Source organism: Stylophora pistillata, chromosome 2, assembly GCF_964205215.1.
Source record: "Stylophora pistillata chromosome 2, jaStyPist1.2, whole genome shotgun sequence".
Taxonomy (NCBI): Eukaryota; Metazoa; Cnidaria; class Anthozoa; order Scleractinia; family Pocilloporidae; genus Stylophora; species Stylophora pistillata.
The window spans coordinates 54,592,337-54,609,024 of NC_142520.1; the positions used below are offsets into that span (position 1 = coordinate 54,592,337).

Here is a 16,688-nt window from a genome sequence, read left to right on the forward strand (position 1 = left end):
GTGGTACATTCAAGTTATGCTGGAAGTAGCAGGATAAGGCCATAATATCTTGCAGAATCTAAAATATTGGAGAATTAGGCGAAATGGTTCAGTGTTTCGCACCCGAATGTAATCACCAGTCTGAGAGTCATTGCTGTCGCTTCTTTGCATTCCCGAGCAAAGAAAAGAAAAAATCTGAGTATGATCGATGGAGAAGATTATTAAGGTTTGTATTTTAACTTACATATATACTGTAAAACCAGAATATCGCAGCTAAACTAAAGTATTGTGGCTTTCGGACTAATGAACATGGTACTTGTTGGATTGACGCTTGTTTCGATTTACTTCTAACAAAATCCAACTCTGATCTAAATACATTCCACATCTCTATATGTTTCAACAGGAGAGAAGATCGAGAACCAAGCAAACACAGCCGTGTTTGCAGCTGCCATTTCAGAAATGGCGAGAAGGTATTTGGGCCAGAGATTTTTAAGCACAACGAAGGAAAACTTTTCCCTTCTAGCAGTAAACCGCCACCAAAGAAGAAGAAGAAATTGGAAAAAAGTACAGATGGTAAGGAATTAGTCGACATCGAAAAAATGAGAGAAGCCTTGCAGAGCAACGAAAGTGAAGATCAAGAACGGGACGTACTCAACGATTTAACTGCTTCGGAGATAATCCTTGAAGCAGAAGTAAAGCAGCTGAGAAATGACCTTCAACAACATGAAGAGAAGTCAAAATATTTTAGAGAAAAATACTCAGTGTCTACGTTAAGTGACGATGTAATACGCATGGAAACCGGTCTTCCAACTAAGCAAGTATTTGATGTAGTTGTACTTTATACTTTAAGATTCAAAGACTCAATAATATATTTTCATGGCTGGAAGGTGGAATCAATAAGTTTTGAAGACCAGATATTCATAACTTTAATAAAGATTAGACAGAATTACACGAACCTTCATATAGCTCAGTTATTTTCATGCAGTGAAACTACTATATCTAATATTGTCATTACATTTATTCATCTCTTGCACGAGATTTTGTTCACTTTTTTGATGTCAACAGTACCTTCTAGGGAGAAAAATAAGACTTGTTTGCCGTCATCATTTACACAGTTCAGTTCTTGTAAGATCATAATAGATTGCACAGACATTGAAGTTGCAACCCCTGGCCTAATGAGTCATCAAAGCACAACTTATTCTTCATACAGAGGTATGAATTCATTTAAAGTACTCGTTGGTGTGGCACCTAATGGGGTCATAACATATGTTTCTAACCTTTACCCTGGATCAACTTCAGATAAGGTTATAGTGGAAATGTCTGGTTTTTTGAAACACCTTTATCCAGGAGATCTTGTTCTTGCTGACAAGGGCTTTCTAATCCAAGATATAGTTCCGAGGGGTGTGTCTGTAAATATTCCCCCATTCTTAAACAATGGTAAATTTACTGAAAATGAAATAAAAGTAACTAAGTTGATTGCCAAATGCAGAATCCATGTAGAGAGGGCTAACGCCAGGTTAAAGGATTTTAAGATTTTAAGTTTTATTCCCTCTTACCTAAGATGCTATTCTGAAAAAATTTTTCAACTTTGTGCTGCTCTTGTTAATTTGCAGTTTCCGTTAATCAAGGAAGGTTGTACAAATGTATTTTTTGAGTAGTAAATTCTCAAGAGAGGCTCAAGTCATGTTTTCGATGACTACAAAGATTCAATAGTTACAGTAATAAAAAGTCAATAAGTTATGGCAATTTCTTCAATTCTCTTTTTTTCTACTTTTTGCTCTTTACTTAGGGTGTGATTCTTACTTCAATGGGCATGAAAGCATCACTCTAGTTTCTGTCTCTATTTTGGAAAAGTAGTCTACCAACAATTGAGATAGATGGATAGATATAGGTTATTCCTCATAACTTTAACAACTATGATATTCTATGATTATTTTCTTAGTTCATATAATCCTAACTGTACAAGGGAAGAAGAGAATCATTAACAGTTAATAATTTTCAATCTTTTCAATTGTTCTACAGAGTTGAACAGTAACATTATTTTTTAATTTATCATTTCCACATAAGGTCGAATAAATATAAAGAGTACAAGTGTATATGTCTCCTCTTATGTATTCACACTTATAATAATTCCCCCTCAATCATTTTAAGGTAGTAATGATGGAAATAAAAGTTTCTTAGAATATCAAGATTAGGTTTCCATTCCTCGTCTCTATGAATGACCAAAGTTACGTGGCCCTTGACAGTCCACACAACAAAATAACAATACATTCTGTTTGTGAGATGGAGCTGTCCTTGAACTTGATGCCAATACCCAGACTTGTGATCCCTCTTAAGCTCAATTTTGTCCTTTCGCTTCTCCAAATAGAATGATTCTGATTCTATAACTTCCTCTATGGTTGAATTCCTAAAGGCATATGGGCATTTTACTTCCAAAATACCTTTTTGATCAACTAGACCATCAGGTGTGGCACCAAGAATACCTGACTCTTCAAACCAAATTCCTGTTGGTTCAACTTTTAAACAATGTGACATCTCAAATGCATTCACAGCTTCTTTTTCATTGTTGACTCCCCATGTGATGGCTTTGACTCCAGATAAATCATACTCGCCCATGAGTCTTTTCAAGAGTGATTGTGAAACTCTCTTGGCTGCTAAGACAGGACCAAAATTACTAGCTGTGAGTCTTCCCTTTCTAAGCATTGACCATGCTGGATTCTCTCTTTGACCCACTGTGAGTTTTGCTATTTCTTGTATAGTACTACTTTGGATTTTGCATTTTTCCTTAAAAAAAGAGAGCTGATCTTCCTTTCCATGGGCTTGAAGGAAGCCATCAGAATAAATTATTTCTGCGATTGTAAGCATTGGTAACGTCACCGGTTCAGGTTCAGGGCTCAGAATCCACCATAGTCCGGTGAACTTTCCATATTCACATAACGATCGGTAAATGGATGAACGATCTGCTTGCGTAGGTTCTCTCGATAGAGCGCAGTACTGTTTCGGAGGAGGAAACATCTCAGTGACGTCCCGAACTGCAGGGCAAGTTGGCTTTTTTGGCTTGTTCCATCGACATTCGATGTCCGTACGACTAACATGATGTATGGCGTAAATGAACACAGCTGCAGCATGACTGCACTTGAAAGCGCCCTTAGGACTTTCACACTCTGTCGACTTGATATTCAAGTTACTATCTACGTATATCTAAAGTAGAAGAAGAAAAATTTTTATTCTTTTAGTGATTTTATTGGTTGTAAATAGCTCTCAGGCGTTCTCAGCGCTCCAATCGAACAGCCATCGAACGGATCCTATTTTAGAGGCGCTAAGAGCTATACTTTATGAAGTCAATATCATATACATCGGAGCCTATAATTTAGATATTAAAGCTATTGAGTAGCTTTTATAATTGATCTAATGATTCCCAACCGATTCACAAAATATAAACATAAACATACAAGAGAGCTTACGTACCGTAACCTCGTAGACTTTTGATCTCATACTAGCGTGAACTTTGCCTCTAAGAATGCCTTGATTATACATAAAACATTCTATATGATCAGATTTGATGTGGTTCTCCCCTTTTGCGATAGATTTCTTTTCATCTTCGAAGTAAGATAGCAAAGAAGAGATTGAAAATAAGGTCATGATTAATATGGCGCCATACACAACGAGACCTCAGCGTTTGTTTAGAACTGAGAAAAATGCTGTCATGGAAACGTGACGTCATGGCTTTGCTACTCTATTGTGAATTGAGCTACGTCTTTCAAACGTTGTTCTTTACCTCAATGTCTATTTTTCGAGGGGGGAGATCCATTTCTAGTTGGCACAGTTTATTGTCTGGCCTCTTTTCTCTGCTCTTGTAGAACTCTATTTTTAGCCATCCTTTGTCGACAACATGCACCCTTAAATTCCTCTTTATAGAATCGTCCTTTTCAAACCTGTAAGGAAATGAGACAATTTCTTGACATATGAGGAGGATTTAAGGAAAATCCTCTCTTAGAGCAATAAAAAGCTGATTTTCCTAAGTTTTTTTTGGGAGGTAAGTGGATAAAAAGCTGCGGAAAATTTTGAGCGGTAATTGACGGACAAATAACGGCTTCAATAAAGCTGTACTATCGCTGAAGTCTTGCGTTTTTTATATGGCCGTCGCGAATCGAACATCAGTGATGCTCCACCGTAACGTAAGAGTAACTTAGACCTTGAGTGTTGGTCCGGCCGGGGCTCGAACCCTCGACCTTCCGCACAATGTCCAGCGCTCTATTCATTGAGCTAATCGGGAGGCAGTTAGCACTCCACAACTTGGACATAAGAGAGAAGCTTGATATCGTCTTCAACATGCTTTATATGCTGCATCTTAAATCCCTAACATCTGATGGACTAACAGCCACTCGTCCAGATCAATTTGAACGTTCCGATTCAGTTTCGTTTCACCTTACAAAAGGACTGATTGGCTAACCAATTTTTAGGACTAATTTAAATGCACGACCCCATAAGCGCGAATCTTTAAACACTAATCGTGTTGAAATGTTGAAATAAAGTTGATGTTATGTTATGTTATGTTATGTTATGTTATGTTATGTTATGTTATGTTATGTTATGTTATGTTATGTTATGTTATGTTATGTTATGTTAACCACCATGGTGGTAATAAGCAGTTCACTTTCCCATCCATCTCTTTTTTTTATTATTTCATTTCAAACCAGATGCTCAAGTTCCACGCAAATCTTCCCTAAAGTCTTACCTGACAAAAAAGTTTTCCAAATCCGCAACCTCGGCCGGATGAACCACACTCCCTGAAAGAAACACGTAAGCCTTTTCGCGTGGTACCATGTTGTCCCAAGCACTTTCTTCTGCCAACAACAATCTCTCTTCATCTTTAATGTGCTTCCTTGTCGCGTTACTTGAACTGCAAAACACATTCAACAATCTTGCAGAACCTAACTCTGTATCTGCTGGTAGACAAGCTGTAAAAACGGCCACTTGGGGTACATCTTCTGTGTTAAAGTTACGCGCTAATTCAATAATTGGTGACATGACGGGTTTAACGCACCAATCTATCCAGCCCCAAAGTCTGCAACGAAACAACAATATGAGGTCAATCATAATTCTTCGCCTGAAGGGAGAAGGGGGGAGGGGGTGAGGGGAGATGGAGGAGGGGAGAGGGGGCGGAGGAGTTGGGGGGGGATCACATAAGGAGTACATAGCGTTATGACAGAATCAAGTAGATTTTACTGTGACACAACAAAAATGGACCGGATCCCCCTCCCTTCCCCTCCCCTCCCCCTTCTCTCGCCTGGCGAGAAAGAATGACCTGTCCGTTAGTGTCTTCATTGTGGCTGACGAAATAAATTCACCTCTTCGCAATTCAAAACGTATACGATAATGAATGATAATTATAATGTTACTAACAACAATAACAATAGAAATAGTAAATACGATAGACGGAATAAAGAAATATAACAGAAGTAAAAGCAAAGTAAAGCTTGTGGTCATACAATAGGTGAATAATTAGTAGTCCTGTCCATATGCGAACAAAATGTCTTCCCTTAACTGACGAATGGGACGAATTTACGCAGCTGCGATGGTGATAAAAACTCTAACATAGATTCGTGTGATGCCTTATAGCTACTGTAGTAAGTCAAATAAGATCAAGATACGGATGCTTGCGGGAAAATGAGCCACACTCTCAAAAAACACCAGTTGTACCATCGCTGACCTTGTGTTTCTAATTATAATCGGATCTGCTCTGATTGCCTTTGTTTATTTTTGCTTTGAGTTCTTTTCGTTTCGATTTCGATGAGGTTTTTTCCAGTTGGGGAGCAAGGATAGCGCAGTGGTGAGAGCACTCGTCTCCCACCACTGTGGCCCGGGTTCGATTCCCGGACCTGGCGTCACATGTGGGTTGAGTTTGTTGTTGGTTCTCGTCCTTGCTCCGAGGGTTTTTCTCTGGGTTCTCCGGTTTTCCTCCCTCCGCAAAAACCAACATTCCAAATTCCAATTCGATCTGAAAACAGTGGACAAGGAAGAGCAACCCAGTGGAATGTCCATTGCTAAATTATTTATTATTTTTATTAACATTTATTTATTAGTAGTAGTATCGCTACCCTGGAAACTTACGTCACTTATCAAAGTCTTGTGAAAATTTTAAAGCAGATGGTTAATTTGGCATACCTCGAGAAGTGCTTCACACTGAATTTAATGACAGTGCCATCCAGCCATGGAGAGGAATCAGCGGTAATTTCAGTCCAATCTAGTTGGGTTCCATCAGATGGTAAAAACAAGACTCGAGCACGGGCTAATGACAGATCAGGGATACCCAATGATTGAGCGCCCTGCTCAGTGTCTCTCAAGGATAGCGGTAGCTGTACAGTGACTGGTTCCTGAAATTTGACCTCCTTGCTGCACTGAATACTTAATATCGGGCCGGCCAACATCTCCTTGTTTCTTAACTCTCTTCTGCGAGATTCTTGTATCTACAAGTGGTGGAGTAAAAAAAAATTTTTCTTGACGGTGAAGGTTACTGCCTCGGTGTCGTCTTTAGTATGGTATTTCAGTAGTTGTGATTCTGGTAAGAAACTTCTCCAAGCCAGAAGGTTACTCTTTACTCTTTACTGAAACTTCTTACGGTGCCAATTTACAATATCAATTCAGTTGATAAAAACTAAAATTACCTTATTACACCCACCGAAGCAGCACCACCATTTCTTTAGAACCCTACCCCCTTCTTACAGAAAGTTAGTCGATGAATGGGCGAGGAAGCGGCTCAACAGTAAATTGTGGGCAGCGGCAGCGTAACATCTACATGTATTTTTTTAAGACTGGTTACAAGAAAGGCAAAATTAAAGTTTGCACACGCTGTAAAGGGAACGTGAATTATCTGGACAAAACCGTCTGTCCTGCATGAGAGTTTACGTAGCAACATAATAAAATGATCTAGGGCGTTAGATTCACAAGTAATGTAGAAACACGAAAAGTAAAGAAAACTATCACAAGTGGCAAAGTAAATCTGGCTTGGAGAAGTATCTTTCCAATATTATGCTGGGTTACTAAAATACCTAACAAAAGGCGATAGTAAGGCGGTAAAATATAGAGTATATTACATGGCCGCGCAAAGATACGAGACGTCTCTTCGAGTGTTGAAATATTTTTCAACATGAGAAGAGAAACTTCGTATCTCCAAGCGGCCTTGTAATATTTCATTTAATGTAGGAACGCCAATGAAAAACCAAACCATTTCACTTTTGCTACGAAAAGTGCGATATGTTACATAACCCTAGTAACGGTGTTAATATCAAGTGTGAAGATATCAAGTTTTCGCGCGAAAGCTTACCTGACATCTCGTGGGTGTTATGCAGTAAAATTAGATATCACGCAATTAAGTCTAACATTACAGACTGATCGATAGAAGCGACTGCCTGACCGGAAAAAAGAATCAACACCAGCAACCGGATATATTAGCATGTTTTTTGGCTATTTTAAAGACGAGATGAAATAAAGGCTTGTTGATGTTGTTTGTTGTTGAACCATAGCAACGATTGTGCTCTCTGATTCAACGAACCAGTCCAAGAATAGTTCGGGAATGGTACAGACCGAAATTGTTTAATGCTGCCCATCATATACTTACTGTGACTGTCACTTGGTATTCTTCTGTGACGGAAACTGCATTTGACGGGAAGAACACTTTGACCAATGGAAAGTCTGGTAACGAAAAGGTGGACGTTTCTGAGGTTATGGTGAACTTGTGGGCCTTAAGACGGCAAACCACTGCAAATGTGGAACACTGTGTAATCTTTGTCTCAGCAACAGGAAGAGCATAGTCAGGAAAATCATCGCGATAAGCCATTTGCAGATCTGAAAGAAAGACACCAAAGAAAATTTAGAACCAGTTTATGAAATAAAGTTTTCACTGTTAAAAAAGGGATCACTTCGCCTGTTAAAGCCTTGAAACGTTGTCATGTTTGGCTCGTTTGATTTTATTTGTAACTTGATAGGTCGGAACCCTTATCTAGTAAGGTATGCTTAACTGATATTCTTGTTTTATGCTTTTTGCTGTATCAGTAATGTTAGTTTTGTACAAGATATGAAAATAACGTAATAGCTGAATCGTATCATTATAAAATTTAAGTTACAATACAAGAATCAAAAATGCAAAAAAGAAAGGAAAACACTTGGTAGAGTATTGTTGTTGTCGTCGCTTTTGTTGTTTTGCTGTTATTGATTTCAACGCCCATACGTTACCCTTTGAAAGAGTTAACATCATCTTGCGTGGATAAAGATGACTTTTGCCACCGCAAAAACACTGAAACATGGACACAGAAATTCTGGGAAAAGGCTAGTTAAGAAAGGAACAAGCTACATTTTCATATCAAATGAGACTAATGCGTAATGAATCGACGTTCAAAACCAGCCTCTACCTGATACAGATCGAAAGTCAACTGTTTGTTCAACGTCCTTCCATTCATTTCTTTCTGCGTCTATTAAGATCTTTATCACTACTTCATATCCTCGCAGGTCTGGTCCACTGTGCGAGATTCCCACAGTGACTTCTTTGTTGAACTGAAGACCTTCAACGCCTTCTGCCGATAGTTCAAGAACATTGCTTACTACAGCTTCGTTTGGCTGAAGAGGAGGTGAACACACGGAGGGTTTCCATCTGAAAAGGGTCAGCGGAGTGTCCTCAGCAACAAAACCAGGCGGAAATAGCAGGTGAGATACAGCCTTTCTCACGTCCCAATGGCCACCTTGTACTGTTACAGTATCTCTGTGGGATATACGATAATAAATAGGTTTATTACACGACTCGGGCAGTCAGAGGGCCAATAACTAAAATCAACCAATCAAACTGCTCTATTTCCGGTCAATATTCTCTTAGTATTGGACCGGGCACTGTCCCAAATGGTCCCGAATGATACCGCACTTGTGTCCCTTTGAACTTCAGTCGTATAAAAAATATCTTATTAACCAAGTTTGCTCGGGACCGTACCGAAAGAATATCGGCCCTCGGTCTTTTTTGTACGGACCTCGCTACGCTCGGTCCGTACTGTCAAAACCTCGGGCCGATATTCTCCCAGTACGGCCCTCGCGCTTGGTTAATAAGATATATACATTGCGGTAATCTTGTGACTGAGTTTATTGAACACCAATATGATAGAATAGATGACGAGGCTTTCTTTAAAAAGTACTTCGCGTCGTATAGTGGAAGAATTAAGAATGACTTCGGTTAAACAAAACTGAACTAACGATCAATCGTAGAGCAACTCTTCGTCGAAGATGACGAGAAAATGTCCAATCATTCCATACTAAGCGTTCTATCGCAAATGCTCCAATCTGATTGGCTACGTTACTTGCTATCTATTCATTCCGTGATAGACAAAGCGAGTAGCTGAACGTTCTGTGGTTGTGGGAACACAATATAAATAAAAATACGAGCCTGTCTTGTTGTTAAGTCCCTAAACACTACTTACTAAATTCTACTAGCTAAGCCTGAGGATAATGGCTATTTTAGTCTAATTTCTTGAATAAATACCACAGGAACTTTTTTTTGTTTTCTTTTTCAAAAAATTGGGAAAAAAATGCATGGTGGCCATTTTCAGTTCGCTTTGCTATAATAATCACCTCTCGTGGGTTGACAATGGCAAAATTTGAAGTAATTCTTGACCAATCAGTGGGCAAGTCTCCACAATCATTCGTGTAATTATGATTAAGCAAGATCATGGGTAACATAATTTATGTATTTACTTGAAGATGATGGTTTTGTCTTGAGTTTGAACATCTTCGTCTGTGTCTTCCGGCTCCTCAGTTCCGACGTCAATTTCCTCTTCAGAGCCAATCTCGATCTCTTGTTCAGAGTCTATCTCGATTTCCTCGTCTTCCTCTTCACTATCCTCCTCCACTTCCTTCGGTTTGGGAGTAGTCTGTGTGGCTAAAGACAAAAAAACAAAAAAAACAAAAAAAACAAAAAAAAAAAAAAAAGAGGAGAAAGGAAAAAGAGAACAAGATGCCATAATTACAACTCTGTGTATTGTAACAAGAAGTAGAGATCACTGGAAACCACGAACCACTGGGAAAACTGTGTAACTGGGAAAAGAACCCCAGGGCCCGTCATTTAAAGAGAGAAAAGAGCCGTTGTTTAACAAAAACTGTAAACCAAAGCTGCGTTCTAAACTATATTGAACTAAGCTGAATCTTTTATTTGAATATTTATTTTTGTGAACAGTGTCAAGAGGGCCAAAAGCTTGCAGTGGAAAGACAATTATTTAATGAAAAGAAACCTCTTAGAAAGAATACGAATGGCCCACTGCTTGCGTAACACAGCGGTTAGGGTTAGATTTAATAGAAATAAACTGGCCCAAATTTATTTCCTCTACCCAAATGTATTTTCCTCTACCTGTGTCGGATGACCACTTTATTCTGAAAAGCCGGTACGTAAAAGTGTTTTTATAGGAACGGCATTTACAATTTGGCTTCGCTTTGACAACGAGCAAAAAAAACGCTCCAAGTCTCCCTGTTTTTGGCAATTTATGTTTTTTTCCTGGTGAAATGGGAGAAAAACTTCCCCTGACTGAAAAAAATTACACCAAGCCATCCGTCCTGATTGGAAGTAAAAGAAAGTCAAATTTATGTAGACATGTCTTTGGATTACAATCGATGAAAGCAGAGCTATAAATCTTGACATGAATCCCTCGTGCGAAACATTAGCTATTTTGGTACTCACTTGGAGTCACTATTGAATCAACTGTTAGTTGTTCGGTTGGCGTATCTACATTTCCGGCCTCCTGAGTTCTGAAACCTGTGTCTTGTCTTTTAGAGGCTAAACAGATAGAAAGAAACCTTTTTCAATATTGCACCAATCAAGAAGACGATAAAACAGCTGATTTCTATTCAGACTATTCAGGTTTAACACATTTTTTTATAGAGGGTGTCCCTGCTTTCCATGACGTTTTATTCCCATAACCTAAACTCTCGTTTTGAAATCATATCAGTCCATCAATTCTGTATGATAAGCTAAATGTTGTTATATTCTTAATAACTTCCAATAAAATAAAGCAAAAATTACAGTTACAACTATTCCAAGATAAGAAATGATTTGTAATAAACTTAATTCTTCCTTAATTAAAATCAAATAAACAGAAAGCAAAAATACAACAGCAATTCCTACAACTGTGAAATGATTTGCAATAAACTTCTTAAATTCCAATCAACTAGAAAGCATAAATTACAACTTACAATAATCCCTTACTGTAAAATGATTTGTAATAAACTTTATCCCTCCTCAATTCCCTACCAAATTATAGTACACTGTAGTTCAACTTAAATTTCAATGTCAGCCAAGTCGTTAAAATAAACCTTTCAAAATATAACCAAAACTTCCAGTACAAATGTCATGTATTTCTAAAGTGATGCAAACTTTGTTCAATCATACAGTATAACTGTAATGCTGAAGATTATGGGAATTTAAGGATACATCACTGTTTGGAAAAGGGGGGGGGGTTAATTGGGTAAGCTTGCATAGAAAAAGAGATTACAAATGGGTCAACAATTTTGATGCAAACCTCTGCTGATGCAATTGTAAATTGTTGGCAAAGAGATGTCCATTACACAATGTCCTATTTAGTGGAATAAGAACAACTCATATAAACCTTGCAAGAAATGCTTTCGTGCAGCTAGGTAATCCTCCCTCTGAATAGTTGTCATCAGTTTCAGCTCAGTCAGGTCAAACTTCTTCAGAATGTTTTCTGTCACAAGATATTTCTGTGCCATGTCATTCAAGTGACCTGTGCAATAGTCATCCCACAGGGCATCCAGTATCTCCAGTGAAGTACACAGTACTGTTAATATCAAACTTCCTGGCTGGGAATCAACAAGTAGCACTTTGCACACATCTGTTCAATACTGTAGAAAGCCATTTAGTTCATGTGGTTTAGTTGGGTCAACTACCTTGAAGCACTTGTGTGCAATGGAATTCAAAACTGCTTGTGTGCTGGGTGCACCATGACTTTCAACAATTGCTCCCTCAAAGCTCTCAGCACCTCCTGCTTGAGATAGGCTGGTGGATGTAGACAGTTCCACTGCCTTACGCTTACCTGCTCTTACTACTGTCTCCAGGCTTTCTGGTTGGGCACCCTGTGAGCCCAGAACTGTTCTTCCTGAAGTTCCAGTTGCTACCAGCTCCTCACCACCTTCTTGGATACCTTGACTTGATATAGCCATGGTTCCTGAAGCTCTACTTTGTGGATTAGGGTCTGGAATGGCCTCACAATCAATCCGCACTCGAAGTTTAACTGTGAGAGGATTAAGTCTCATTTACTAGTCAGCAACTAAGCATTTACCGAAACAAAAAAAGTCCCCTGCACAGTGTTGTAAAGCGCATTAGAGCATTCCATGAAAATGCACTATAGAAATCGATACATTATTAATTTTTATTATAATTATTATTATTAAAAAGGCCATTGATGAGTGGTCCTGAGGCAGCTAGCCAACTAACCTACTAAGAAACTTAACTGACATTGATTTGGGCTTTAAAAATATATGCTGCCATTCCTGTTAAATTAAATATAAGTGCATGTATATGGTGCACTGTACAGGATATATATATATATATAAATAGCTACAAGAATTATATATATACATTGCTCTTGGTTACCTATTGAGCACTTTAATAGCTGATGAAATCTTCAATTCATTATATTCAATGAACTACCTCTGAAGTCTTGAACCAGTTTGTTATAATTATCAATGCTCCTCTAAGAGTTGAGCGCTCTTTGAAATACATTCAAATCAAGTTCAATACATATATATATATATGTATATATTCTTGAACTTGATTTGAATGTATTTCAAAGAGCGCTCAACTCTTAGAGGAGCATTGATAATTATAACAAACTGGTTCAAGACTTCAGAGGTAGTTCATCGAATATAATGAATTGAAGATTTCATCAGCTATTAAAGTGCTCAATAGGTAACCAAGAGCAATGTACATATATAATTCTTGTAGCTATTTTGCCGACTGTGTTTGGAAAAAGTTTAATTTTCCAAGTTCTAGTGTTGCTTGCAGGGTTCGAGGCCAACGATGATAAACGGCCCGTTGTGTTAAAAAAAAATAATATAAATGTATATAATTTAATATATAATATATAATATATATATATATATATATAATATAATGAATTTAAAGGAAAAAGATAGGCAGGAAAAAAAACAACAAGCTGACCTCCAGCTGAGGAATTGGGTTGCTGTCCCACTTTCAACTGATCTTTGAATCCTTGAACTACATCTTGAGCCACCTTTTGGGTTGCAGTTTTTACTTCCTCTCCAAGCTGATCTTTGATACCTTGGGCTTCATATTGAAGTTCTTGTCTTAAGCACTTCAGCAGATCATTAGTGCCTTTGGCCCCCTCAAAAACTGTTTCTGTCAAGCCCTTTATTGAGGAGTTTACCTTGTTCATATATTCCTTTACTTCTGTATCATTCTGGTACCAACTGAGCAATTCCTGCTCATGTCTCTTGTCTTTCTCAGTGAGGGGATCTTTCAAAAATGTACTAATAGCTTTCTGCCATTCTGTTTTCTTTACAGGGTTGATATGGTCTGCAATTCTTACCAAGGCCTCGCTTATTTCATTCCAAAGTACTAAAAACTCATCGTCTGATACCTCCATGTTCTCATTCACATGACCATATAATGAATTACGGTAGTATTTAATTCTTGCTAAATCTGCCTCTATGCTTTGGTCTGTAGGTAGAGGTAAAGAATCCCAACCTTTGGCTGGAGGGGTGAGGCTGCAAATTGTTCTCAGCAACCGAAAGAGAAGAGTTATATCAAAATCTGTTGACTTTCCATACACCCCTGGGGATGGGTACAGGCAGTCCCACTGTGGTTTGGTGAGCTTTGTGGCCTTGAGTTGCTTCTCTGTGGCTGGATTCTTCAGTATTGCTGGAAGATTACTCGGTGGACATTTGTTGTCAAAAACCTCCCTCAATAGCACAGTACCTCCACCTATTAAAAGCCGAGCCATCCGTTGAAAATTATCTCGCCCTTTCGTAGGACAAAGCACCTCATCTGGTCCCAGAGCAGTAGCCATTTTCAGCAGAACAATATATTGCCAGGGTTACAATTGAGTCCTTTCTTAACTCTATCACTAAGCCTGTGAAAGTAAAAGTTCTCAGTGTCACAAGACTAGAAATGACCCATTCAAATGTGATTGCCTTGACGTCATTTCAAACTTGATGACCAGAATTCACAATTTATACAATGTAATGTACTTATTGATTGAGACTGTATGCCAAACAAGAAGATATTTGGCTGGATGTCATGATAAGTACAGAGATGTGCAAATGAAAAAAGAATGCAAGCACTCTCATAGATCTCCTTTCTCAGGACACCCTCATGTAAAAACATAGTCGCTCTTTTATAGGAGCCAGGCTAGGAAATCTTTGATCTAGCCAGTTGGCACATAGAAATAACAACTTAATATTGTAGACAAACCAAAACAAAAGACTGAAATACCTTATTTAAACATGAAGGTGCGCTATATAAGGAAGTCTTCCCTGGGAAGACCTAGGCTCCAGTTTGTCACTCACCGTTGACATGTGCGGGTCAAATTTAAATGCTGGTAGACGAACAAAAGGAGCTAATGAGATATCTATTGTTTACTTCCACCAACAAGGTGGCAATGAGGTAATGTGCAAACCACCTACTTCGATCTCAAATTTACTGCCACAAATAAAGACAGTTTACATTGGAGAAAGGAAAGACAAATCTCAAAGATTCTTGTATTGTAATGAAGACATAAAACAATTTTGAGGAATGCGCCCGCTGTTCACTGCTTTGGAGTAGCTGTAACTCAAGCTGACTTGACTCTAAGAGTTCTACATCACACGACGGTTGATTGACAAATGGTCCAGTGGGACCTAAGGCTCTTTTATAGCGCGCCTTCGTTTTTAAGGTGATAGGAAACCGTCTTTCAAGACACATTAACTGACTATGTTCAAAGTGCTCAAAAATCAACTTTCCCTGTTTGCAGTCCAACTAACTTCACACATGTGCCAACCAAAAGATTGAAGTTTGAAATAGTGGGCATGGCATGGCAATCACATTACTCTTATCAAGTCAGGAGGAAATTGCGTTGAACAGTTTTTGAGGATGGTCTTGGGAATTCCGCAATTAATTTCTTCATCACTTCAGGCATATAACTCAGAATTTTCTGTTTTTAAGTTAAGGCCTCAATGCTGAGTGAGTTTTAACGAGTAAAATCTAGCTGTTTCAAAATTATGATGCCACTACATGATTCTGTTTACAGAAAGAGTTCTCAAAGAAAGTTAATTATGTACATTGTTGTTTATATTATTACATGTTGACTATTTCAAGTCCTAAGGAAATTAGGCAAAATTTTATAGAGCCATTTCCATGATAAGAAAAGAAACTGAGCCCAGTATGTTTGTTTGCACAATGCGTAACGTAAGAAATATAGCACCAGGCAGTCACGATATGGTGTAAATTTGTCAGTCACCCTCCTTAAAGGATGAAGGGTAAATCAAATCTTAATATTTCTAAGGAAAAAATTTACAATGCATTCTTGATCTCAAAAGAGATTACTTTTCCTTCGTGGAATGGTGATATTAAAAATTTCAAAGGGAGCTTAAGCAAAATTGTGTTTGGGACGCGAACGGAAGCCGGAAGCAAAAGTTCTTATTCCTGATGCACAATACTCCTTTCTGATCAGCATAATTTGGCTTAAAATGTGGCTAAAAGTGCGCAAGAATCCGTTGTGTTATTATTCCAATTGCCTTCTGCAAACAGCTTTACCACTATCTTCGTTACTATTGCAAATCGGCTCTCAGATTCCAAATCAGAGATTGCGTATTGCAATTACACCCGTTGAACCTCCCAGACAATTTCTCATTTGTTGAAGTTGTAACTTTAACATACCTTCAAGAATTCCTTATTGAAGGATTACGCATTCGTCGAGGCTAAAGATGTACACGGTTAGGCCTTTAACCTTCCGATTTTCTTCCTTCGAACTACATAACTATGATCAGTATGATTCTTTGGTTACTGGAAAAATAGTAGCTTCGAAGAAGTGAGATGCCCAATCAATTAGTCAGCGGTAGTTTGGCAAAATGTTAATAGTGCGCTCAGCACGTCCAGTCTTTTTCGATGCTCAAGCATCGCGTTAACTATGGACTATCGCGGACTACTTAAACGGGAGAAAACCAAGCAAGAGGGGTCAAAGGCACAGTGACTCCATCAACACTCGATATAAAGGAAAAGGAGACCACATTTTTTCAAGGAAACTTTGACAATGTTTCTTTTTTCCGAGAATTTTTGCGGCAACGGAAAGTCTCAATGATTTAATCGAGAAATATCTACAGCAAAAATAGCCAGCAACTAAAGCATTGATAAGAGGATTTTGCCTTCACTGATTTACGTATGTAGTTGTTAAGTGTTCGGATTTGTCACTCGGTAGAATTCTAGTCGAATGATACTATTTGAATATATTTATCCTTTTAATTATTATTGCGAGCATTCTCAGAGAGAGCCCTTCTGCGTGCCCGCCTTCGAACAATTGTCCCCAGCTGTCAGATCTGGGAGTCGCGCGGTGGTTCTTAAAAAAGAAAAAAAAATGTTCGCCAGTAATCTGACCGCAATGAAGAAAAAAAAAAACATCTGAAGTTCTCAGGATCAAGAAAACTTATTGAGTGCTCGGCCCTTATCC

At 38.3% G+C, this 16,688-nt stretch overlaps 2 protein-coding genes across 4 annotated transcripts; one reads left to right on the forward strand and one right to left on the reverse strand.

Moving 5' to 3' along the window:
- The first annotated feature begins 18 nt into the window (after window positions 1-18).
- LOC148740420 (uncharacterized) lies at window positions 19-2,073 on the forward strand. Its single transcript, XM_088750535.1, has 2 exons — window positions 19-205; window positions 383-2,073. The coding sequence occupies exons 1-2, from the start codon at window positions 84-86 to the stop codon at window positions 1,635-1,637; spliced, it is 1,377 nt and encodes a 458-aa protein (XP_088606661.1). The 5' UTR covers window positions 19-83; the 3' UTR covers window positions 1,638-2,073.
- On the reverse strand, window positions 890-11,882 carry LOC148740421 (uncharacterized). Of its 3 annotated transcripts, XM_088750503.1 has the most exons (9): window positions 11,616-11,882; window positions 10,691-10,786; window positions 9,715-9,898; window positions 8,391-8,737; window positions 7,601-7,827; window positions 6,148-6,449; window positions 4,718-5,047; window positions 3,758-3,914; window positions 890-3,180 (listed from the first exon to the last, which is right to left on the reverse strand). In XM_088750503.1, the coding sequence occupies exons 1-9, from the start codon at window positions 11,734-11,736 to the stop codon at window positions 2,101-2,103; spliced, it is 2,844 nt and encodes a 947-aa protein (XP_088606629.1). In that variant the 5' UTR covers window positions 11,737-11,882; the 3' UTR covers window positions 890-2,100. The 3 variants fall into 3 exon arrangements, with proteins under 3 accessions (XP_088606629.1, XP_088606631.1, XP_088606630.1); XM_088750505.1 differs by lacking the exons at window positions 4,718-5,047; window positions 6,148-6,449; window positions 7,601-7,827; ... (2 more) ...; window positions 10,691-10,786; window positions 11,616-11,882 and adding an exon at window positions 3,448-3,578 and having other exon boundaries at window positions 3,758-3,885; XM_088750504.1 differs by lacking the exons at window positions 4,718-5,047; window positions 6,148-6,449; window positions 7,601-7,827; ... (2 more) ...; window positions 10,691-10,786; window positions 11,616-11,882 and having other exon boundaries at window positions 3,448-3,900.
- Window positions 11,883-16,688: the final 4,806 nt, after the last annotated feature.